The 26,049-nt window shown below is 37.8% G+C and overlaps 2 protein-coding genes across 2 annotated transcripts in view; one reads left to right on the top strand and one right to left on the bottom strand.

Moving 5' to 3' along the window:
• Positions 1-4,807: 4,807 nt before the first annotated feature.
• immp2l (inner mitochondrial membrane peptidase subunit 2) overlaps positions 4,808-26,049 on the bottom strand; it is a 96,945-nt gene continuing 75,703 nt past the window's right edge. The window contains exons 4-6 of the mRNA XM_056270957.1: positions 10,535-10,600; positions 9,675-9,777; positions 4,808-5,418 (exon numbers count right to left, since the gene is read on the bottom strand). Of these exons, the coding sequence (XP_056126932.1) occupies positions 5,275-5,418; positions 9,675-9,777; positions 10,535-10,600 (313 nt within the window). The 3' untranslated portion in view covers positions 4,808-5,274. The remainder of the gene's footprint in view (positions 5,419-9,674; positions 9,778-10,534; positions 10,601-26,049) is intronic.
• lrrn3a (leucine rich repeat neuronal 3a) lies at positions 15,325-24,983 on the top strand. The gene is made up of 2 exons (XM_056270954.1): positions 15,325-15,567; positions 22,114-24,983. The coding sequence occupies exon 2, from the start codon at positions 22,462-22,464 to the stop codon at positions 24,535-24,537; it is 2,076 nt and encodes a 691-aa protein (XP_056126929.1). The 5' UTR covers positions 15,325-15,567; positions 22,114-22,461; the 3' UTR covers positions 24,538-24,983.

Genomic DNA, 26,049 nt, shown 5'->3' with positions numbered 1-26,049 from the left:
CAGCACTGAGCAGGAGAATGGCAAAAAACAAACAAACAGAAAACAACACTTGAATGCTAAGAATGTTACTAAAAAATACCCCTGATGTCTCTATTCAGCCTCAAGATGGCACTGCTTCACTATTTTAAAGTTGTTAAACAGATTCTGCTGGTAGCAAACTGCTATAGCGAGGCTCTAAAGATGAATCTGCCATCGAAAGAATTTACATGAATCATTATCCCAATAAAATATAGGAATTGCATTTTGCTTTGAAGTCCCCATGAAATCAAAATCGACAATTCTTGTTTTTTTTTATGGAATATTGCAGTAGGTAACTTATAAATTTAGCCGTGCACATCATTTAAACATTTTTTTATGTACCTAATAATCTTTAATCAAAATAACTTCCCTTCTTCTCTTCTCTTCTCTGATGATGTGTTTACTGGCGTGGGGGCGGGATCAACCTGTCAGTCACATGAGATGTGCACCAATAGCAAACCACAACCATCCAATCAATTCCAGATGGACAAAATCAAGTCCCGCCCTACATTTTATTTTCTTCGAGAAGCCGTTTCACTAGGGGATAAAAGACTATCACAACTTCTGTTTCATGCCGACTTTAATTTCGACCTGTAAATGCAGCATTTCTCCTTGCTCTTGTCTTTAATTGCTGTGCCATGAAAGACAGAAGGTTCACACCCCCAGGAGGAAAGAAAACTTTTAAGATTTCTCTCGGGTTGATGCCACACCTGAGATAACCATCAAAAACCACTATTTTCCAATATATTATTACAATCACCTATTTTCAAAAATACCCTAGGGTCCAGACAAGAAGATGCAAAGTGTGCACCGATAGCATACAAAAATCCACATGCATTCTGAATCAGTTAATGAGCTTATTACCCTTTGCAAATGTCCTGTTGTGGCTGCCATTACTGAGGCCTTAAGGGGATGTCAGCACAAAAGCCAGGTTATAATACAGCGGCTTCTTTGCTCTGTTGCTTATCAGTGAAACCACACAACTGCAAGCTGCCTTGAGGCCCTGAGCTGAGGACGGGGTTTTAATTGGGTCAGTCTGAATCTGCAGCCTGTTGCCATATCATGAGTGAATAGAGAGCTGGAAAAAGCATCCCTCTGCCTCTTTATGAGGATGCAAAAGTTTCAGCCTACACACACACACGTCTGGAATATGAATTATTTTTAGCAGGTTACTTTTTATGGAAAGTAATGCGTTACATTAATTTTGCGTTACTTTTTCTCACCTGGGCTGAGCTTGTTTGTTTTTAAATAAATAAATAAAAGTTCTATTTTTTGTGTGTGCAAATGTTAAGGCTCTTTTACACCAAAAGTGAAATGAATAAGCCTCAGGTTGAAGGAAATACAAATTTACACCTAGTTTGATAAAGAGAGGTTAAATACATTAAGTATATTAGCATTATTTAAAGCTGCAGTCCGCAGTTTTCCTCTTTGTCGCCATCTCTGTTCGAAATCTGCAATTGCAGTTATTCGCGGAATTATCAACTTTACGTGGGTTTTGCCTCGACACTGCGCGGATGAATCCAATGTTTTGAGGAGAATGTGTGGCTGTCAGTCACCGCGCCGGTGTGGATCCTGGCATTCGCAATCACAGATTCTACTTTTTGGAAGTATGACCAACATAAGAATTTTCACCGGAAAATGTCACCTGAACAAGTAAGTAACAACCACTTTTAGATGCATAAGTAACATAGATATTATTTGTTGTAAATTTAAAAAGTATTGCATTACTCGTTAAAAAAGTAATCTGATAATGTAACTCACGTTACTTGTAATGCGTACCCCCAACACTAATAATTGATAATAACTGAGCAGCAACTCAGCATTTTAGAATGATTTCTGAAGGATCATGTGACACTAAAGACTGGAGTAATGATGCTGAAAATTCAGCATTGATGTCACAGGAATAAATTACAATTTAAAATATATTAAAATAGAAAACAGTTAAATTTGTTTTTACTGTATTTTTATTATTATGATTATTTCAAATAAATGATGCCTTGGTTATTAGCATAAGAGACTTTTTCAAAAACATTAAAAATCGTAATAATTTCAAACTTTTGACTTAGTTTATACAGCCTTTCCTGGTATTTCTAATAAGAACTGTAATCATTTTAAAATGGCACAACATCATATGGTGGCTCTGAGGGTCGAGAAAAGATTATCCTTATCTCTTTTTTTTGCATAATTTGTTTCTGCAGTCTGGTACATCTTTATGCATTGACTTTGAATATTAATATATTTCAAATTAAAGATAGAGTCCTTTATATTCCAGTGCCAAGCACAGCTGTGCAGTAAATATTAAAAAAATATTCCCTGAAATACTGCATCACAAATATATCTGAGCTTTGTGACCTTTTCATCTATTTTTGAGTGTATTTTAGCAACAAAGTAAACATTTAATGAAACCAGATTGGCATTCTAACCTGAACATGTGGCATGATAAAATTCCATGTCTATGAAAAGGAAATTTAAAGGGACAGTTCACCCCAACACCCCATGTTGGATATAATTTTCAAGCAATATGTGGGAGAATTCCAAATTCCGAGTTGTCTGGAAAACAGCATAAACCCATTTAAAACATAAAAAAACATGATGTGAACTAATTGTATCCACAGTCCAAAACAGCTTCATGTGAAACGTACACAAGTGAAAGCTCACATCTCTTTGACTCTGTATTAGGTAAATTCAATTTGGGGCTTCAATTTCCTCTTGTGGGTATGTAATGTGGTTGTCATGTTCAATGAGAAATCGCTTCCTCTCTGAAGAGCTTTGTGGGCACTGAAATAGGTTGCTATGACATGCTCGTTCACCGTGTCCTTCTAGAGAAGATTAAAAGCTTGATATTGAAATCATGCTTCGTCACCAATGCAAGACATCTTATTTACTCCGAATGGGCAAGGAACGCAGAATGTCAGACGTGAAAAACACGTTTCTGCCGTGTACACGCACACACACCGTTCAAATCAAGGATCCTCAAGCCCCGCTTGGCTGCGGCTCCATTATCTTCGGTTCCGGCAGTATCCTAAGATTTGTGTCTATTCCCCAGCGTACTTTAGCTCTAGGGCTGTCTGTGTTGATTTATGTTTGACAGCCATTGAACTCATCACAGCCTTGTGCGAATATCCGTATTGACCTGTGGCCACTCGCATTAAATCCTATCGAGTTTAGTCTTGCATGATGTTCGACCTCCTCGAGGAAGGCTGTCTTAGAGCAATAGGAAAATTCATAGCTATAGCATTTAAGTGCAAATCTATCTTAGGGAGCACAAGATCAATACAAAAATGCAGCCATTTGTGCTTTTACATTGGATCTGTGCATATGAAAATACTTCATACACAGCACAGAACAGGTGGATAGAGCAGATATGACACAAATCACATTATGAAAAAAAAAAGCTTTTCTCCAAAACACGCTGGCCATAATTAATGGCTCCCTGTCATTAAATACTTTTTGCAACTTCCTTTTGCCAAGATAACAGCTGTAAGTTTTCTCCTATAATGCCTGATGAGTTTGGAGAACACCTGACCAGAGATCAGAGTCCATTCCTCCATACAGAATCTCTCCAGATCCTGCAGATTCACAGATCCATGTTGGCGCTGCTTCTCTTCAGTTCAGCTCACTCATCTTCTATAAGGTTCAGGTCTGGGGACTGGGATGGCAGAAGCTTCATTTTGTGCTCAGTGACCCATTTTTGTGTTGATCTTGATGTTTGTTTTGGACCGTTGTCCTGATGGAAGATCCAACTACGGCCCATTATAAGATTTCTAGCAGAGGCTGTCAGGGTTTGATTTTTTATCTGTTGGTATTTAATCCATGATGCCATGTATCTGAACAAGAAGTCCAGGACCTCCAGCAAAAAAAATAGGCCCACAGGATATAAGATCCAGCAGTATATTTAACCGTAGCAGGCATGGGGTACTTTTTGTCCCTGTTTGCACCAAACACATCTGGTGGGTTTGCTGCCAAAAAGCTCTTTTTTGTTTTATCTGACCATAGAATCCCTTTTGATATGTATCCCGGTTCCTTTTGAAGATCCAGTCGTGTCTGACAACTGAATATTCTGGAGTTTGTTTTTGGACGAGCGAGGAGGATTTTTCTTGAAACCCTCCCAAACAACATGTGGTGATGTAGGGGTTGTTTGTTTTTTGTTTTATAGGCTTCTGACCCCAAGACTCAACTAATCTCTGCAATTCTCCATCTGTGATCCTTGGAGAGTCTTTGGCCACTCAAACTCTCCTCCTCACCGTGCATTAAGACAATATAGACACACGTCCTCTTTCCAGGAAGATTTGGAACATCTTTAGTTGATTGAAACTAAACTTCCTAATTATTGCCCTGATGGTCAAAATAGGGATATTTGATCATATTTTTGATCATATTTACCAGTGATGCCAATAATTCTGACCACAACTGTATATGCATATATATACAAATGTATATATAGGCTATATATATGCGTGTGTGTGATTATATTTTTACTAAATGCTACTTTCCTCTAAGAACTTATGGGTTTTTAAAATAGTAATTTTCGGTTAATCAGTAAACTTCTGTTTTGTAAATCTGATTATGCATACACTACCATTCAAGTCTGAGGTCATTAAGATTTGTTTTGGAAGAAATTGATACTTTTATTCAGCAAGAATGCATTAAACAGTAAAGTGACAGTAAAACTAGTTTACACAAAAATATGAAGAAGCACAGCTGTTTTCAACATTGATAATAATAAGAAATGTTTCTTGAGCACCAAATAAACAGAGTGATTTCTGAAGGATCATGTGACACTGAAGACTGGAGTAATGATCTTTTTATTTTTGAAGAATTAATTTGACAATTCTTCAAAAATAAATAAGTTTAACTTGCTGATATTCAGTCTATTTTGCATCTTAGTGCTGGAGTTCTGTCTGTGATACTGATTACTTGTCCATGTTACAAACAATATATATGTATAATGTTGACCTTTAGAAATAAATCATTTGGCATATGATTGTATGACAATGTGTTTATTACTAAAAACTAAGTGTATAATAGATTTAGCCTTTATCTGTGTGTCATTTGATCATCAACCTGGCACAGACCGGTCAAAACAGTCAAGAATATGTACAACTGACAATATCTGCCTAAACTGGGTCTAAAAACGGCATAGTCTTTCTTAGGATCTGATTTGACCCACATAGTTTCAACAAGAACATTTCTATAGTCCACAGCACATGACTTTACATTTACTGTACATGAGGGTTGACATGGATGTCCTTCATTTCAGTCATCATTACTGTCGTCCGTTGCTCCATTCCAGTTTAACAGAGGTCTTCGGTCTGAGGGGACAGACGGCTCGATCCGCTGCCACCGACTGGGCGGCCAGATGATGTGAGACGCCCGGCCGTGGATAAGACCCAGGGAAACCTGCGGAGATCACAATCATCAAGCTAAGCTACCACGAAAAGCTCTATAAAATCAAACAAAACGGTCGATTTCTAAAGGAGAAAGTAGCTTTTGATAGGCTGTCGTTTAACAAAGACCAACTGGAACAAGAATTAGATGCTTTTCTCATCTAGTGAATACGAAGCAATATATCTCTAGCTAGAAGAGAACAGGACCTCATTGCTTTTTATAGCCAGAAGGACATGGGAGACATTCCAACAAGCTCCCAAAAAACTTTGCTTTGGAGGGTATTGTAAATACCTGCGAGGTTTGGAGGGACTTGAAGAGGTGATAATGTTCTCACCTGCAGGGGATGATACAGACCTCACAAATCTTTGGGTTTAACAGCATGACGACACCGCAATACAAGGTTAAAATGCTACAGAGAAGCTCTGAGAAGAATCTTACCAGTCCAGAATCATTTTAGTAGTGTTTGTTAATATTTAAATAGATAATAGTTAAAGTTTTAGCAATTTCTTGTGGTTTTTTTTGGTAACATAAAAAATGTATGTCTATATCTGGGGCTAGGCTAGAAATGTTCGAGTGGGCGGGCCTTCATAAAGCAGGATGGGAAAAGTGTAAAGTACAATAACAGTATAAATATTAGGCCTATGAATGACTATAAACTTTTTTTAACTGTAAACAGATGGGGCTTCTGGTTAAAACGCAAATTATTTCATCATAATCAAGTGTCTTTGTGAGTTCGTGTTAAAGGAATTTAAAGGATTCCGTTGCTTGTAGCAGTACAATTTTGATATCCAATTTAGGCTTTTTAAAGTAATAAAAACTGATAGATATTTGCTTTGCCATTTTCAAATTAAACTGAACACAAACGTGAAAATCTTACTACGTCCTTACATGGTTAAGATAACATTGTTATATTTTGTCACCTTCCTGACCTAAAATAATTGCCTAAGTCATTTGAAAATGAAAATGACTTGGGCAATTATTTTAGGAAGGTGACGATTGATAGCTTTTTCACTTGTCTAAGTTTTGATAAACCTGTTAACCATCACCCCTGTTTTGAACCTAGGCCATGTTTACACCTGATATAAAGATTCGCTCTGGGGTGCATTTCCCAACTATGGTCGCAAGTTCCATCGTTGCCAATAGAGTTCAATGGAAATTGCGATCATAGTTGGATAACGATGCTTTCGGGAAACGCACTCCTGATCGATCGGATCACAAGTGGATGACGCTAAATACAATACAAGTGTAAACGGGGTCTAAAACGTTTTGAGCTTGTCATCTTTCAACCACTTCCAGAGGTAGTCGAAAACGCATTTGACCGGATTGCTTTCATAGTGTAGACGCTCATGTGGCCGAATGTGTTCAAACCGCTGAAAAAGACGCCTACTCTCCGCCTACTGAGCTAACGTGTAAACATGATGGGAAGCGCTATAGCCAGATGGCTGGGATTTAAACTTTGTCGGCTGGAGACCTAAGTTTGGTTTGAAGATGAAAAACGTACCAAGCACATGCTCTCTCACCATTCCTGATGTCTAACACACTCTCACAGCGTTCGGCATGATCTTCTGGCTATCAGAGCAGAAACAAGAGCTGCTGCTCTCCGTGTTTTTCCGTCATCTCTGTGCACGTTCATAAGTCAGTTGTGTGTGCTTATCTTTTGATATTTCACATCGAAAGATGTGAAAAAACCCCCCCCATAGATTTACCCGCCCATAGACCCTCCCCTCGAAGAAATCAGGACAGAAGTGGTTGAAAGTGAACAAAAGAGGAGTCTTCACCCTCCAGTCTTCACCCACAAACGTTCTACTTTCTTCTTTTTGTGTTGCACTGTAGAAAGGAGAAAGTCCTATACAGCCCTATGAGGGCTAAACGATGACAGAATTTACATTTTTGGCTGAACTATTGCTTTAATTCCAAAAATTGGATGTCTGAGTCGAATCCGTTTGACATTTTGGCTGTTTAGTGGGCAAAATAAACACACAGTCAGGATTTTGTGACCCGACTTTCAATCAGTGCTTTGGGAAACGCTGGAGTCGATCTTGTCAGTATTTTTTAGAATAAAAATAATTCAAACAACAACATTAGAAGCCAACGCAGAATTAAAGATCAATCTAAATTCTCAGAAAGATTTAAATGTTGTCTTGAAAATGGCATTGAAAAAAAAAAGGACACGGTTTTCCCTCCATACACACGTAAACAGACACATCTTGCTCCATTATTATACATCAAGTCAAGGTAAAAGCGCAGTCTTTACTGATAAAAGTGAAGGCAATTGCCTGAAACATCCAACAAGTGTATTTGCATAGTAATTTAAAACTTGATGTTTTTTCACCAAATATCCCTCCCTTGCATGTTCTGGCCGGTCTTTGGAGAGAACAGAAAGCGTTTTGGGTAATGGATGTGAAACAATAATAAAAGAGACCTAGGACGTATGTGGTTCAGTGAGAAACGTATTAATTTGCTTTCTGACAAGAAGCATCATTAAAAATCTGCCTGAGGACAAACCTCAGCGAGTACTGAAGGTACGCAACAAAATCATGCTGAGTCAGTGACTTAACAGACAGGGCCATTTGTTTTTCTTTCTCAGTCCAAGTAAGCAAAACCCAACATTTAAACATTTCAAGGACGAATCTTGATGTACTGTGAATGACTGCAGTGAGATGTCACATGGTTGAAATGGGAGAAGGAATCACTTCTCTGTTTAATAATGTATCTGAGGAGTCGTGCAGCAAAGCATCATCATCAAAGAACCAATAATACCTCAATCTCTATCCATTACAGACGGGGTATTCGAGCAAATCAAGGCTGTTAACAAAGTCCCTAGAAAGTGGCAATCTTTGTCTTTTTGTTGAATTTTTTATAACCACATCTATTTGTGGCTAAATCTGCCTACGGTGGTGGCTTTCAGAAAACATCCTTTGAAACTGCAGTTTTCATCGGTCACCTGTGGCATCAGACCAATGTATAACATCATGACAAAATGAATACCTGAATACTTCTTTTGCATGTTTCATTTTAAAATTTAAAATTCATATTCATATCAAATACATTTTTATTGAGCATATTTGCCTGCCATAGTCAATTAAATAACTAGTTGTGTACGTTATTTAGGCCTACACTGCCATTCAAAAGTTTGGGGTCAGTAAGATTTTTTTTATATGTTTTCGAAAAAAGTCCCAAGGCTGCATTTATTTGATCAAAAATACAGTGAAGATGTACATTTATTTAGTTATTAAAATAACTGTTTTCTTTCTGAATATATTTTCAAATGTAATTCAGCATCATTCATCATCAATATGCTGATTTACTGCTCAAGAAATATTTGTATCAATGTTGAAAACAGTTGTGCTGCTTAATATTTTTGTGTGAAAGCTCTGATACATTTTTTCCGGGATTCTTTGATTAATTAAAAAAAGATTCAAAACAACAAGATTTATTTGAAACAAATCTATTGCAACATTATAAACATCTTTGCTTAATAAAAGTATTATTTTCTTTAAAACAAACATTTATGCCAAATTTCTGAATGGTATGAATATAAAAAATATTAATAATAAATAATAATATTAATAATATATATAAAATATATGTTGTTGATGTTATTTTGAAACTTGGTTTGATACTTATTGGTAAAGTAACATGAATAAAACATTATCATTATTCTTATTTTGAGCTTATATTTTAATAATCAATTGTTTTTTAATGTGTTAAAGTTACACATTTCTCTAAATGCCCATGCCTAATAATATCAGTTAAACAGAATACTAATTTGAAACCACAACTTAAAAAATTGTATGCTACTAAATCAATTCAACAAGGTCGTTTACACCACGCTCTCTCGTCTCGTTTTGGTGCATACGTCTTTTCAATAACATTAAGAATCCAGTTATGATTCACACTTAAAATTCAAAATCTTTTGTTATTTTGGAGGAAAACAAACGTTTCGGTTCTCAGGCCTTCTTCAGTGTGTGAGGTAATCTGATATCACCCACTAGATGATGTGTGATTTTAGTTACTAAATCAAATCATCCATTGTGTTTAAAACATAAAAAAAAAATTGAATATGTTCAAAAATGTTGATTTCAGAGAATGCGTGTAATGTGCTGTTGGTGGTTCCCAAGGCATTGCTATGCTATTGCTATACTTGGTGGTTGCTTTATTATACTGTTAAAAGAGTTCATTCCTAATTGTGGCCACTAGATATAACTTGTTTCCATCCTTCAATGTTGACTAGAGAGTTTGTTCTTAGCAAGCAATTCATTGATTACCGGTCCAAATGTGTTGCTGTCGAAACTGTGGCCATGATGGTCTCCCTCGATCCACAGATGTCCATCTGGAACTCTTACAAAACGGTTTTTATATCCCAGCGTTCTGTTAAAGGAAAAAAAAATGTGTTAACACACTAATGGATTCTGATTGCTCTTAATGCAGGAAAACCAGGCTATTTTTCATTTTTCATTGTTTATTTTACAGTTGACCAATGCAATCCTGCATTTGGCTCTTGCCTCGCTCTCTAAATCTAAGATCAATAATTAATGTTCGCACAGCTGCCGCAGTCTTTGTTTTATATTTAAGATGACTTTCTGACAAAGCAATAGCTCATATCCATTGCAGCCAGTGCTGTGAGCGCTCTAGAGCGAGAGCGTGGAGGAGATTTTAGGATTTTTAAATGGTAGTTTTTCCAACCTCAGCCATCATAAAACTAAATTAACTTTGTCTTCATATGAATCATCTTGAAATCAAACTCTCGAAGTCACCAAGCCTGGGATTTCCTCGACCGAAACCCAAGATCACCTTGAGATTTAATGTTGTTGGCCATAAATTGTTTGATGAGACATTAATGTTTAATGATACTTACGGCTAAATGGCGCATTTTGTGCGATACAAGCATTTAAAGAGGGCCGAGTCTCAATTGACGTGTTTAATAAGCTCAAACAGATCCTTCTAGCGGTTTGTCTGCTGCTACAAAGGCCTGTTAGTCTGTGTAAACACTTTTCAGGCAACATTTTAGTGGCAAGAAAACAATATTCTTCCATTTCAACCCAAGAATCAATCATAAAGCCATCTAGGCCACATCAAACTTGGAGGTTCATTTCTAACTCCACCAACAACTTTCGAACAAACTTACTTGATGAAGTCACCCTCGATCCCAATGACCCGTTTGATGATCTTCTGCTGAGGGTTCTTCGGGCTCCTACAGAAGGAGTGAACAGATATGAGATGGTACAGCATTTGCATACTGATGACAGAACTGCTCTTGGTTTATTTGAGGATGCTGCTCAGCTCAGTGGATTATGGGGCATTAGGAACAGTTTTCGGAGACCAGATGGGTCTTATCTGTTGGAGAGTAAGTCAAGGAAAGACTCTGTGAAATGTCAAAACTCAATATTACTAGATCATAATAGATAAAAAAAACTTTGACTGAAAATAGCAACTTTGTTTCTCATACAGTAATTGTGACTTTACATGTCATAATGTGACTTTATATGTAGCAAATGTATTTTTCGTAACTGCAATTTTAAATCTCATAGTGTGAATTTATAACTCACAATGTGACTAGATTTATTATTTTCATCTTTTTTTCAGGCTTCCATAATTTCCAATAGTGAATTTCCATACATTTTCCATGACCTTTCCAATTATGTGCAATAAGGATTTCTCGATTGGTAACAAAAACTAAAAAGTAAAATGAAACCTGCAAAAGACAACAAAACCATTTAATATCATAGATCTATTATATTGTCGACATTATAGATAATCATAATACATTGCAGTCGAATAAAATTCATTTTCCGTGACTCTTTCAAGTTATAATTATTTAAAGTCCCGCTGTGGTGAAAATCAAGCTTGTAAATGTTGTTTATGTCTATGTGGTGTTTTTAATATGCTTTATATATGCACGTATACTAAATGAGGCAAGGGCTATTCAAGGAAAAAAAATTTAAATATGTAATTTTGGTGATCAAAGATGAGTTTTAAGGGATAAAACGATTGACAACAGGAAAGTTTCAGGCCTGTCAATCACAATGTGGGTCTTCTGATCCCACACAGCTTCACTTATGTTGAGTTCACAGCTCTGTAAGTATTATATCTGTAGTGTTTGAAATATTTGTCCCATCAATTTTAACCTGATCCCTCACATCATTAACCCACGATAACCCTGACCGTGACCGAGCCAGAACCTCGTCTTCGGGAAGACTGCAGACTTCTGAAACCTTTCTGCCTCTGGTTGTCACTCCATGCTTTATGGAATTTCGTGTACGGTAATCTTTTCTGCTTGTTGCCTTTCCGCAAGAACGCTTTCTCAGCTGCAACACACCCTGCCTGTAAGACTTCTTATAAGATGACTTCTCACGGCTGAAGTGTGTACTTTGGTGCCAAACGTCTCTCGCATGCTGAGCAAGCACTTCAGTGAGAAATTGCCTACTTTCTTTGTGACAGTTTGAACACCATGTCTTTGAAAATCTAGGCACATAAGAACCAAACCTGTTACTAGATATCAGTAAGAAATTTTGGGTCATCTTTTATTGAATAAAGTTTATTTGTGTTATAAATAAACAAACCCAACCCGCCCTACATTTTTTTCTTGTTCGAGAGGTTATTTCACTCAGATATATACATCACAATAGGTTAGAAAAGACTATCGCAACTTCTGCTTCATGCCGACTTAAACAACATATGTAAAGTTTTTTGTTGACCTACAGTATATAACGTGGTCCCAAAAAGAGACTACTCTTTATGCCAGAACTTTTCTGTTTTAAAATCCATTTATTTATTTAAATGTAACATTTATTTTCAGATTTAAATAATAAACACATTTTTTCACTGACCGCCACTGTACATCACTTCAAGCTTCCTGTCAGAACCTATGCGCCGTTAAAGCTTCAGACAGCTCTAGCTCACACACACACACACACACACACACACACGCACCTCCTCTGCAACAGCCCTGACGCTCAGACTGATTTGTGCTTTTCATTACTTCTGCGGGCCTGAATGTTGTTGGTGTTTATCTCAAGTGTTACATACAGCATGCTGGGAGAATATATTCTGATTTGTCAAGTAAGATTTAGCAGTAACTGCAAGAGCCCAGTTGAGTGTGTGTTAAGAACGACTTATCTAAAGGCTCCCAAAAAGATTATATTTTGTCCAGACTGGAAAAATGTGCAAAAAATGAGAAAGCTCTCATTATGCAGAGCTTTCCAAAAATACTATTGGTGGTAGTAATCTATATAGACTCCATATCACTCACACTCTCAAATAAAGATATATTTACTATATAAAAAACAAAACAAAACAAGAATTGTCAATCTTTATCTCATGGTGAATTTAATGCATCTCAGTATTAATTTTTGTAATATAACCAATTTTGTATCCACGTTGGGACACTACGCAAATTAATAGTTCACCCAAAAATGAAAAACATCCCATAATTTACTCAACCTAAAGCCATCCTATGTGTATATGACTTTCTTTTTTCAGCCGAACACAATCTGAGTTCAAAATAGTAAAAGTAGTTCATAAAAGTAATCACACGGCTCCAGTGGGGTTAATAAAAGCCTTCTGTAGCGAAGCGATGGGTTTTTGTAAGAAAAGTATCCATATATACAACTTTTTAAACTATAATCACCGGCAACCGCAACGTACGCGTGTTCACGAGAGAGGCGAGTTCCAGGGGAAGAGTGACAAATATATGGATGCACTTTTTGGAGCTTCAAAAAAAAAAACTCAGGCTCTATTCAATGGCTGCATCTGAAATCGCATACTTCCCTACTATATAGTGGGTGAAAAAAAGTGTGTGACAAAAGAAGTATGTCCAAATTCACAGTAGGCGGCCGCCTACTCATAAAAGATTAAGCAAAAAGTACCCGGATGACCAACAACTTCCGTTGAGATTCTGAAGTGTGCATTCGATGGACACTTTACTATCCCATGAGGCCACGGGAGAGGCCTCATAGTAAAGTGAATATGGCACTGAAGAGACGTAACTGATGCTGGTAGGTCACATGGCAATGACAAAATGTAATTACTTATTCAAAATAAGTAGCCTACCTACTTCAAGAGAGTATACAATTTCGGAAACAGCCAACATCATTACAAACAAAGGAATAGTTCACCCTTAAAATTTTCATTTTTGGATGAACTATTCCTTTATTGTAAAATCTGAGCAAAACCACTTGAGAACCACTACAACATTTGCATATTCAAATAGCGCATCTTTATCAGAGACAGCCTCGGAGGCAGAGTGCAGACAACGACAAATAGAGATTAAGTTAACAAGGCAAAGATAGAGAGAATGTGGGAGTATGAAAATATGGAGCGATGTAGTAGCCCCGCCCCCTTCTTGCTCATATGTGACCCGATCTGGCGAAATGAGTCGGAAGTCGCAACGTTCTATTTTAAGATATGGGCCGATTATGTGGAAAAACAATGAAATAATAGTTTTTTTTTTTTTGTGCTAATTTCAAAGAACAGACATTCAAAAATAATCTCCCAAAGTTTCGTAGTCCAGATAATTGAGTAAAGGTATCTATTATCTAAATTACTATTAAAGTTTACAAAGTTTTACTAAATTCGCTGGAAATGAACATTGCTTTTCTCAACTCCTCGCGTCACCTCTGAGCATTTCCCGGGTATCCCCTGAAACGTCACTATCTCTGCTCTTTAAATGGTGTTACACGTTGTATAGAACCAATCAAAAAGCTTAGAAATGTACACCAACGCTGATCATTTGTCGATGGGAAGCCGTTTCGACTGACCGGCACGCGATTGGTCCAGCCACCCTCCTGTCAGACTCGCAGCGAGCGCTCTGTGTAATAAACAAGCTAGCAGATCTCCTCAGAAAGATTAAATATTATTAATTTGAGAAATGTCGCTGTCAAAAGCGAGCAAAGTTGCCAAAGCGTCATCAAGCCCCCTGGCCATTGCACACTGAGTCCGCGTTTTTTTCGTATGCGTTTTTTCGTATTGATTCGGTGGCTCCGAATTGTCAAAACACCATTCAAACTGCTTGCTACGGATGCGAAAAACTTACGATTGTTTTTATATAACGGATGAAAGTGTCGTAGTGTGCACGCGTGATTGACATAACGTGATTGACAAATGTGAATGAGTGTAGCTATTTATCTGCAAGGAGAATTCATTAATGTGTTTAATTAACCCAATATTTGTTGGTATCTCTGTTATGAATTTGTTATGCTGTTATTGTCAACTAGCCTACAGATATAAATTGCATAGACTAGCATTATTTGATCTGTTTCCTTGTCTCTCTGCCTCTCACTTTCTCTCCCACTCACTCACACACACACACACACACACACACACACACACACACACACACACACTCTCTCTCTCTCTCTCTCTCAAGCAATGTAGCACCTCTGTTCAATCTTTCTGATTTTAGTACATTTTTGTAAAAGGTAGGCCTACTGTTAAATTATTTATTCAAATAAAAACTTTAAAATAATTTGAGCTTCAGCCTGGTTTAATAGCATTTATATATTAATGTCTTTGGTCAAATTAAGCTGTAAAATAAATAGTTTATCCCTTTAAATGTAATGGATTTTGAAAGATATCAACAAAAAACGGGCAAAAAACTTTAAAAGCGATTTTCTCAGGTTTTCAATTGGAAAAAGAGGGCAGACGACCATACTTCAAATGTGTATATCTTTACAACCATTCAAGGTATGACTTTGACTAGGATATCAATTGAAAGCTTAAGGTCTCCTCTTTCCATTAATACCAAAATCTCAATTTTTAAATTTGGGTCACTGTGACTCATTTTGCTGGATCAGGTCACATATTATGGATGAGGGAGCCCTCATCTGACTGACAGCACGGCTCGACCAATCAGCGTGCACCAAACGCGCGAACGACAGGCAGCAATTTGCCTGTCCCCGGGGAGACTGTGTGGAGGGTGCGCGCACGAGCATGTGTGTATCATTAGGAGCGCGGCACACACAGCTGGATGGATACGCGCTTCTCCGCGGTGCGCTCAGCATCTTTTCCAGTAGAGCCGTATGGAGAGAGACTCCACATCTCTCAAACACTCAAATAAAGCTCAAATTCACTTGGAACTAAACCACTATAACCCCACAAGTCTGGAGATTGAGAAGAAAGGAATACATTATGCGTTTGAAACAAGGAATCTCATTCTCTCCGGTAAGCGCGGCTCTCTCACACTCTCATGACTCATGTGCATCCTGATTCCTGTGATGATGGGGGATTTTAATAGCGTGCCATTGCAGAGGTCTTTACACCTAACGTAGGCTACTGTATGTCTCTCTGAATGTTTAAATAAGCACCAATGAGTATTAGAATCACTTCTTCTTCCGTTTGAATCATTATCTCGAAAGCTCTGCGTATCCGCGTTTGAAATGTCGTAATCTCACGCAGAGACTCTACAGGTATCAAGGAGGAATAACTGAGAATGTGATGTAGTGATTAAGAGAAAATTATTGATTTTTGGTACTGCAAGGGATTTTAGAGACACATAAATTTGTCAGTGGGAGTAATATAAGTGAATGTATTCTGTTTTACATTCAAACAGAATGTTTGAATTTTACAGATTCAAATTTGAGAATATATTAATATTAGCTATATAATTCTGAAAAAAAGCTTAGTTAAAGTTACCAATATAGGCCTTCTTGTTCGATAAATGTTTCATCATCAAAATTGAGGATTCAGGCAGCAACTTTCAGTCAAACTCTATTTTTCTTGCACATATTCACCTGGATGTTACCTAAACGTTACCTTAGCGTTAAATCAAATCTTTAGAATATACCTATAGATTTGTTCATGCACAATCTACCATCATAAAATTGTCTCGTACATCTTGCTCTATCACTGTGTGTAAAATTTGTGACGATCACAGATGCTTTCGAGCTTTACAGTGAAAAGTAACAACAAATATGTTAAGCTATTTTATATAACAGAGTGGAAAGACGTCATTCAGTTCTGCTGTAAAGAAGACCTCTACTGTTTAACCCCGCCGCCTAAAATAGAACAAAATAAAACACGTCTCATCTACAAACTGAAAAGGGATTTCAAATGGTAAGAGAGGTTATGATGCAGCAGTATGAAACAAACCGGCTATGAACTTGAGTTTACTTTAGCATAGTTCATGATTAACTCTATGCATTTCTGGGATAGGACATTCAGGGAGGTAATTTGTGTTTTTGGTTTGGAATCAAAATGCAATAATACAGGTTAAAAGGGACATGGAAGGAACCAAAAAAGGGACATATAATCTAAGCACCTCTGATTTATGGCACATGCCCCTGCCTCATGTGTATGAACAAGGTGTAGATGGGAGCGATGAGAGAGAGAGAAATCAATAGGGACAATAGAAAAAAAATGCTAACATATCTTGAGACAGGGCTGAAGAATATGCGACAGAAATAGCTGATATATCTATAGGGATTCTGTCAGCAGTGCTGAAACATAATTAATTGCTGTCGTGCAGTGTGTTCGCCGGCAGTGTGGAGCAGGTGAGAGCTGTATCTATATAACACACACACACACACACACACACACACACACACACACACACACACACACACACACACACACAACACACACACACACACTCTATCGGTGCCTGTGTCAGTGTAGTATCTTAGCTAATTATACTTCACACCAGGCGTTTGAAGTGACACCATGTAGTGTGATAGGAAACAATGATCATCTATTACAGGACGCTGGGGAAAACACACTCGCGTAGCCATGCCAAGCCTATAACTCATGAAATAAACTTGGTTACCTTGCTGTATAGTATGTGATCAGAACAATCAAAGAATAGAATATAACAGAGCGAACAACGGAAAAGAATGGAATGGAACAGAATAGTGCAGAACAAAACCGAATAGAACTGAATACAACATAACAGGAAAAAAGCAGAAGAAATACAACAGAGGAGAAAATAAAATAGAACACATTAGTGAATAAACAAAATAAAATAAAAAAGAGTAGAAGAGAATAGAATATATTAAAAACAGAAGAAATAAAAGAGAAAAAGCAAAATAGAGTAGAACTGAGCAAAGCAGAACAGATTGGAACAGAACATAAATTAGAACTGAATAGAACAGAATATAGAACAGCATTCAATAGAAAACACAATATAATTGAACAATCTGAATAAAATGGAATTGGACATAGCAGAACAGAGTAGAACAAATTAAAAAATGAGAAAAGAGCAGAAAAGACTGTTATGACTGAGTAAAGTAGAATAGAATAGATAAAACAGAATAGAACAACATGCCACAGAACAGAAAACAACAATGAATACAACAGAGAAATTAAAATATAATACAATAGAATACAGCAGAAATAAACTGAATAGGATAATGCAGAATTGGACAGAAGATAATACAATAGATTAGAAAAATCAGAACAAACAGAATATATTGAAAACAGAATGGGAAGAAATAGAAAAAAAAACATTGACAGAGCAGAAGAGAGTAGAATTGATAACAGAACATAATAAAACAGAATAAAATACAACTCTACAGAACAGAATTGAACATAGCAGAACCGAACAAATTAGAATAGATAAGAAAATAGCACAAAAGAATAATAGAATTGAGTAGGACAGAATAAAAAATAAAAAAAAAATCTGAATTTAAATCAGGTATATTCACAGTGTGATTACTAGTTGTGTGTAACACTGGACAAGTCAACTTAAAGAAATTGTTAACTAATAGAAAAAGAAAAATTCGATCGAACAGCTACAGAATCTGTAAATGAATTAAACCCAAAGTGGAAGGTGAGATGAATACAGCAAACCGTACCCTCTTTATTCCAACAGATAATATTTCTGTTATTGAAGCCACCAAAGTAGAAGTGGACCTGTAACCATGGTCAAGGGCTAAATGTATAATCCATTAACTTCAGTCACCAGAGTCTGCCTCTGCTGTGTTTTTAAGTATTCTGCCCGCCGCACACGTTTTTCGCTCTTGCTTTCACTCACTGTGTGGTATGAAACGAAACCTGAGCAGCCCCCTCAGATCCACTCCACTCCCTAAACACAAACCAGAGGGGAAAGCGTTTCGCAGTCTGCGTTATGCCATCGTAATGTGACATGGTGTCACCTCCAATTCGTGATGCCCCCCCCCCGGTTCACTAAGAGCACGCTGTCCCGCTCCCGAAGTACGGCGAGATTTCTATTCATTCCAGCCTTGTGAATAAAACATAGTGCAGCAGGGCCACTTTATGTGGGGTCTGTTGCATTAGACGAGAGGATGGAAAGGAGAGAGTATGTGTCTATGTGTGTTAGTTTCATTCAGTATTTCCCCTAAGTGGTTGGACTTTTGACTCTCGGAAAGGGCCAGTTGTCAACAAAAGTGTGTGATTTCATGCAGATAGACAGGGGAACTGCTGTTGGTCTTGTTCAGACAAAACACTACAAACTTCCAATAAAAAAACTCACAGTATGGATTTTTACAGATTTAACTATATGGGAAAGGCAACCCAGTATGTAGCCTATAACTCCGCTCGTCTGTGTTAGTTCGGTAATTCCAACATTAAATTCAGCTTCTTTTGGAAATATTTTACGTTTACACGACAACGATGTACTAAAATCTAAAACATTTTTTCTTTGCGTACAGACGTCAGCGTTGTCAAAACGATTCCGTTCACATGGATCCGTAAAAACGATAAAAAACTGAATTCTGCTGCCAGGCCAGTAGGTGGCGATGTCACTTTGTAAAGAAAAACTACACGTCTATTGATGGAAACACGTAATACGCACAGTATTGTAATAAACAAGTCAAGTAATGCAGGCACACTGGTGTCCATAAAAGGTGCTAGATAAAGTAAAAATAAAAAAATAAAAAATATATATATATAAAATAATACATTTATATAATAAATCTCAATAAGATACTTTAATATAAAATAACTAAGTTAAAATGTGATATTATTACAAATTAATTTGGCTTTCTAAAGTCACCTTTTTTAATCAGTTATTTTTAGGGATGCACGATATATCGGCCACCATATCGGTATCGGACGATATATGTTCATTTTTAATGTTATCGATTATCTTTATCTGCCTGATAATTTTTTTTTTATCGTTTATTTATTGTTTTTGTAATTAGGCTCTCAAAAATTATATAACATTTTGGATTGAGATTTATCGGCCAATATATCAGTTATCGCCTTTCAAATATAAAGAATTAACCGTATCGGCCAAAATTTTCATATCGGTGCATCCCTAGTTATTTTATGAAAGTATTTCATAGTTTTATGTTTACTTTCAGGATTATACATCTTACATATACTTCTCTAATGGTGGGTAGAAAAAGAACACAGTGTCAACATTAATAAAAAGTAAATATTTCCCAGATAATAAATATTTTATACACATTTATTTTTGATTATGATAACAGCATGTCCAATCAGATTCGAGGACCAGCGATAACTCAGAATCAACCACAATTTTTAACCACAATTAATCATATTAGCATTTTACAAGATACTGTGGATCTGTGTGCATGTATCGACCCATGATGCAAGTAAACTGGGCAGAAATAGTTTGCCCTTTGACCCTTTCCAACAATCAGCTATAGAAGCACTCTCTACTATTTCAAATCCCTATTTCCCATAATGAAGTGAGCACAACACTCCTGAACCACATCTGAGGGCTCTCTTAGTTAAGAAGCACACATATGAACAAATCAAATTAACATGCGAGGGCATCTTCAGTGCAAACCTCTTAAAAGTAAATGGACGGAAATGGGAGAGCTAGAGAGAGCAAGCGAGATGTGTCCTTGTGTGTGTATCACCACTTGTTCACACTTATGTTCAGCTCGGTGCATACATGCTGCGCTTGTCACAGCAACAAAGAGTCATGTAATGCATGTTCTCTACAGATAATGGCAGTTTATTATCCGTTAAATAATTCAGCTATTTTGTTGGGGAAGCTGCTTTAAATCACGAGACATAAATTTGGCCAGTTAAAGCCAAAGTCATGTATTTATGACTTTATATATTTAATTATGAGATCAATTTGAATCAACGAGTCATTTCTTTTTGATCTGTTCTTTAACGAACCGACTCATTGAAACAAATCAGACCTTCCAACACTGTGTAAGAGAAAGGACGATTCTAGAAGAGCACATCTGATTTTGACATCTTGATTGACTGGAAAGCTGTGCACAATGCAGTGATGTTTTTGCTATACTTATTGCTTGTTAGTCTCTCTTCAACATGGCAACACACCACCTAATTCTCATACATCAGACAGTAAGCAGCTTTCTAAAACAAGTTTAAAACCTCATAATTTGTACGGTCATTGGGATGAATGGGGATCTTTGCACAATCCTGGCAAAAAGCGGAATACAGGACCAAACAGATGGCTATGCAAGGAGAAAGGAGAAAAAAAAAGTGCTCCCACCTGCTTGTGTTGACTCGCTGCCATAGTCGGACTAACATAAGCACACTGTCCTACAGGGGTTCTTTTGCAAACCTGCTCCTATAGTGATACTGACAGCTTCATCTAACACAGCCAGGCGGCTTTGTGCTTTCTGTCCTCAAGGTTGCAAGCCAATCATAGTTTTAACATATGGAGTAAGACCTAGCAAATATACAGAGAGGGTTTCTGTGTAAGTCCTCAAATTTGTATATTAAGATTAGCTGTCAATCAATATCATTGAACATAAACCTTATCACAAAACACAACAGTCAATCCATTTTTGCAATCGAGTTATCAGCCTGTCCAAAAGGGCTAGATTTTTAAGACGCACAGTCAATTTGATAAAATATCATTTATATTAAATGTTATTGAAAAACACAGACCACTGAAATTGCCCAAGCAAATATTTCATGCACACAAAGCTGCTCACTGTTTAATACATTTTAAATATAGTTTTACTCAACCATACAATAGGTACAAAGCAGTTCACAGGCACATTTTAAAACATTTTAATTAACTTACTCTGCCCACTGGCAGCTGACACTGAGAGACAAAATACAGTGGTTATCACAGAGCCCTTTGGGATAGCACTTCATTGTGGAATAATTGCCCCTCTGTGCATTCAGCTGGCTTTAATGTCTATTTATGAGACAATAAAAACCAATGTTAGCAATGCCCTTAGTATGCTTGGATAGCAAGTTCGAAAGAGATTTACAACACAAATTAAATGTGTTACGCATGACAGGAATCACAGTTGTTAAATTGGATTCCATATAAATACAGTTAAAATAAGTTATTATATTCATAACACGTCATAGCGTAGGGATGAAAGCATGTTACAACAGATTTAAGTGTCTGGCTCGTCAGTCTCCAAATAAACCACTTTTTTTTCACACATTATCTTACAAAATGATCTATGACATTAATAATAAGACGGCATTACATACTAATGCTCTTATATGCACAGCCCAAGCTGAGTAAAACACTTCTGTCATAAGCTAAACAGTCAGAACTGTGGTGATCCATGCAAATTTTCTTAACACCTGCCCTCATGCACATAAAAGCCCCCTGGCATTTTAATATATTGCGAAGAAAGTCCTATGATATATGTAAGAAGGGTAGACATATGAGGTCAAACCGGCAATAATGAATTATTTGATGGCACAAAAAAGCAATAATACATTCACTCACACGGCCTAAATATATCGTCATGCTCCTAAATGCCAATATGGCTCTTCTTGACGTTAATGTGACACCGTATTCATTAACTCTCTCCTGTCTCTTATTTTCCTCAGATGGGAAGTGACGAGTGTGACTGATTGAACATAATAACGATGGCAGACAAGTGGTCCATCCCCCACAGGAACCTGAGCTCACCCTGCAAATTTCCACTTTCCCTGCTTCCATTCCCCTAAGGATACGCTGACATTCACATGCACGACAACCCAAAGCAGGGTAAATTGAAAGCTTGCAACTCTCCACCAAGGAAGACAACAGGCAAAGTTGCTGCTTTTTGCGGGGGACTTGCCATCAGCAGAAATACACCCTGTTGTCATAACAAATGATTCTGTATTTGTGAATTTAACGCCTCTAACACCAGACCCCATAAGGACCAATTACAAGCTGAAGAGAGTAGGACCAAGATGAAAGATTTGCTGTTTGCAGTTTGTTTGCTGGGAGGACTTGCGCTGACTAACTCAGTTCAGGCATCTGAGTGGAGGGCTGTGTGCCTTAAGCTGTGCAAATGTGAAGTCCGACCCTGGTTCTCCCCCTCGTCCATGTATAATGAGGCTCCGACTTTAGACTGTAATGATCTAGGACTTCTGTCTCTGCCGGAGAGGTTGCCCTTAGACACGCAAGTACTTCTATCACAGGCCAACAACATCGCAAAGATCAACAGTCCCTTGGACTATCTGGTAAACCTAACCGAGGTAGACCTATCTCGAAACAACATATCCTCATTGAGTGATGTTTATCTGGGTCACCTTCCACAACTTCTGTCTTTGCACTTAGAGGAGAACTGGCTAAGCAGCCTTCATGATAATTGCCTTGCACACTTCCCAAACTTACAGGAACTCTATGTTAACCATAACCTACTCTCCTTGATCAGTGCAGAGGCTTTCCAAGGGCTTAACAAGCTCTCGAGACTCCATCTTAATTCAAACCAGCTGAGGGCCATAAGAACAGAGTGGTTCCGGGATCTTTTCCAGTTAGAAATCTTGATGATAGGAGAGAATCCAATTGCCAGAATACAAGACATGAATTTCAAGCCCCTTATCAATCTCCGCAGTCTTGTGCTAACCAGAATGAACCTCACTGAAATCCCTGACAGTGCCCTGGTTGGCCTTGATAAGCTGGAAAGCGTGTCATTCTATGATAATATGTTTCCAAAAGTACCTCAAGCTGCTCTCAGAAAAGTGCTGAACCTCAAGTTTCTGGACCTTAACAAGAATCCCATAGAGAGGATCAGAAGGGGTGACTTTGTGGACATGATCCATCTGAAAGAACTTGGTATTAATAGCATGCCAGAGTTGGTTTCAATCGACAGCTTTGCCATGCATAATCTACCAGAGCTGACCAAAATCGAAGCCACAAACAACCCCCGACTTTCCTACATCCATCCAAATGCATTCTCCAAACTCCCGAGGCTCGAGTCCTTGATGCTGAACAGCAATGCGCTCCGGGCCCTTCATCACATCACGGTGGAATCCTTGCCTAACCTTCAGGAGGTGAGCATGCATACCAACCCCATTTACTGCGACTGCGTCATCCGCTGGATCAATATGAACAAGACCAACGTCCGCTTCATGGAACCGGATGCCCTCATATGCGCAGGGCCCTCAGAGTTTGAAGGTCGTCTTGTCAGGCATGTGCACTTCCGTGAAATGGCAGATATGTGCCTGCCACTGATATCCCCGGAAAGCCTTCCCGATCAGCTTAACGTGGGTAGCGGGGATTCTGTGTCTTTGCACTGCAGGGCGTTTGCCGATCCTGAACCTGAGATCTACTGGGTCACACCTTCAGGTGAGAAAATCTCGCCTCAGATGGTTTCCAAGAAGTATCACCTGCATCCTGAGGGAACGTTTGACATTTATGGCATCACAGAAAATGAGGCTGGGCAGTACACCTGCGTGGCCCACAATCTCATAGGTGCTGACATGAGATCCATCTCGGTAGTAGTAAACGGGTACTATCCACTGCCGGCAAATGAATCCCTGCACATCCAAGTCAAAGGGACTGAGCCACATTCGGTGAGGATTTCTTGGGTGCCGCCCAAGGGAAGTCTTGTGTCAAATATTAAGTGGTCAACCACATCACAGCATCGCTCCTTGCAGTTCACGGCACATGTGTTGTCTGATGTAAAAACATTCAACCTCACACACTTGAACCCACTGACGCAGTACGAGGTGTGTGTGGAAATTACGGACCTGCAAAGTAGACATTTGAAAAACTGCATGAATGTCAGCACCACTGAGATTTTAATAGGAAAGACTGATGATGGTATCGATGACGGACTGATAATCAGCATCACTGCACTTCTCCTCATTGTGTCTGCAATGGTCTGTTCGTTCATTTGCATGTTTCAGAGGAGTGATCACTTTTACAGGAAATTACGAAATCAGCAGTCTGAGATATTACCTTCACACACCAAACCAATCTGGGGGTCAAGGGCTAAAGCCAATGATTCAGAAACAGACTTGACAAAAATCTCAATTTGAAAGATGAAAAATGGTTTGGGATGCACTGGACACTGGACTGTGTGTCTAATATCCCTCTCAATCTGATACAGACTCACACCACTGGATCATTATTAAATGGATTCCGTTGTGGTTTGTGGTCCAAGGCATTTCTTGCTAAATATGACATTGATTACCAAAAAGCCACTAATTGTTTAAATGTCACACTACACAGGGGAGCATGAAGAGAAACACTCTTTCGTGCAGGATTAAAGAACAGCATTATGAAAGGTTGGGCATGATTGTTTAAACAGAGTGCAAAGCCTCAGAGGCCGAGTGTTTTTATTGTGGGCTTGTAGCAACACTACTTGTGCTGTATCAATGGTAAAATAAACAATGTCAAGTTTATGATGGACTACGCTTTGTAGAATAGATCAGAAGAGTACACATGTACAACACTTTGTGATAAAATACATTTATACAGAAAATGACAACTTGTTTTCATTGCAAGTGTTTTACTCTTTACAATGTCTTCATTTGGCTAATTACACTGTCAATTGAGAAGACAAACAGAAGAAACTCAATAAGAAAATCCAGTCAGTTCAATAGGATTCCACGCAAAAAGGAATTTCGCATGAGGGCATCAGTGTTGACCAACAGAAATCTGGTTGGTTTGAAAGTGGTTGCGTTAGACTTTCTCATTGTTGATCATTTTGACACAGTCGTAAAAAATCCATCATACTCTATTATTACCCGTCATTTTAATTTTCATATTTTAATGGTAATGAGACATTTAATAGCTTTTGTTTTCGTTCACATTTTCATTTTCAATCATGAACTTACAGGACTAGATTATGGATTTATTTATTTATGAAGAGAACAGATGAACAGAGACTGTGCGTCACTTTTCATGTTCAACACCAGACTAAGTAGAAGAATGTAGCCTAAACAGGGAAATATGAACAACGCAATATTACAAAAATTACAATTAAAATATGAAGAAAACATGTAAAAAATGACCTGAACTAAACTCAATCGTCTTTCTGTATCTGTCTGAACTCAAACCTTCCTCTTGGTCCGCATGGACTTAAACTTGGTGCTCGCCTGTGCGTAACCAAATTAATTAAGGGAGACTGATTCAGAGGCAACTGTCCTTAGACTTTGCGCCTTTGCTTCGGACAGACGACTTCTTGTGGCAGTTTTAATTTAGCTCTGGAGGCTTTTTCGTCACCAGAAGGAAAATTCAGTCAATGAAGGAAAATTTTCAGTTAACGATACATATATTATCACACAACAACCCACCAAATGCAGGTGAAAATCCACAGTGGCGGCCGGGTAACGCATATCAACACACTAACCAATTTGGCAGGTTATGATTCATAAATTATGTTCTATCACTTTGCATGGCATCACTATCAGAGCCTCATTAGCAAACCAACGCGTAAAGAGGGCTGCACACACTGAGAGGAATGCCACGCAACGCGCCACGTCATTTTTATATTAAATATATTTAAATCCAAGATGTGACTTTGAAAATCTGGTTTATTTTTGATA

This window comes from Rhinichthys klamathensis, unplaced genomic scaffold (assembly GCF_029890125.1).
Source record: "Rhinichthys klamathensis goyatoka isolate OS25496 unplaced genomic scaffold, OSU_Roscu_1.1 h1tg000310l_1, whole genome shotgun sequence".
Classification (NCBI taxonomy): Eukaryota; Metazoa; Chordata; class Actinopteri; order Cypriniformes; family Leuciscidae; genus Rhinichthys; species Rhinichthys klamathensis.
The sequence above is the reverse complement of the archived record's forward strand: the minus strand, read 5'-3'. Positions and strand labels throughout refer to the sequence as shown.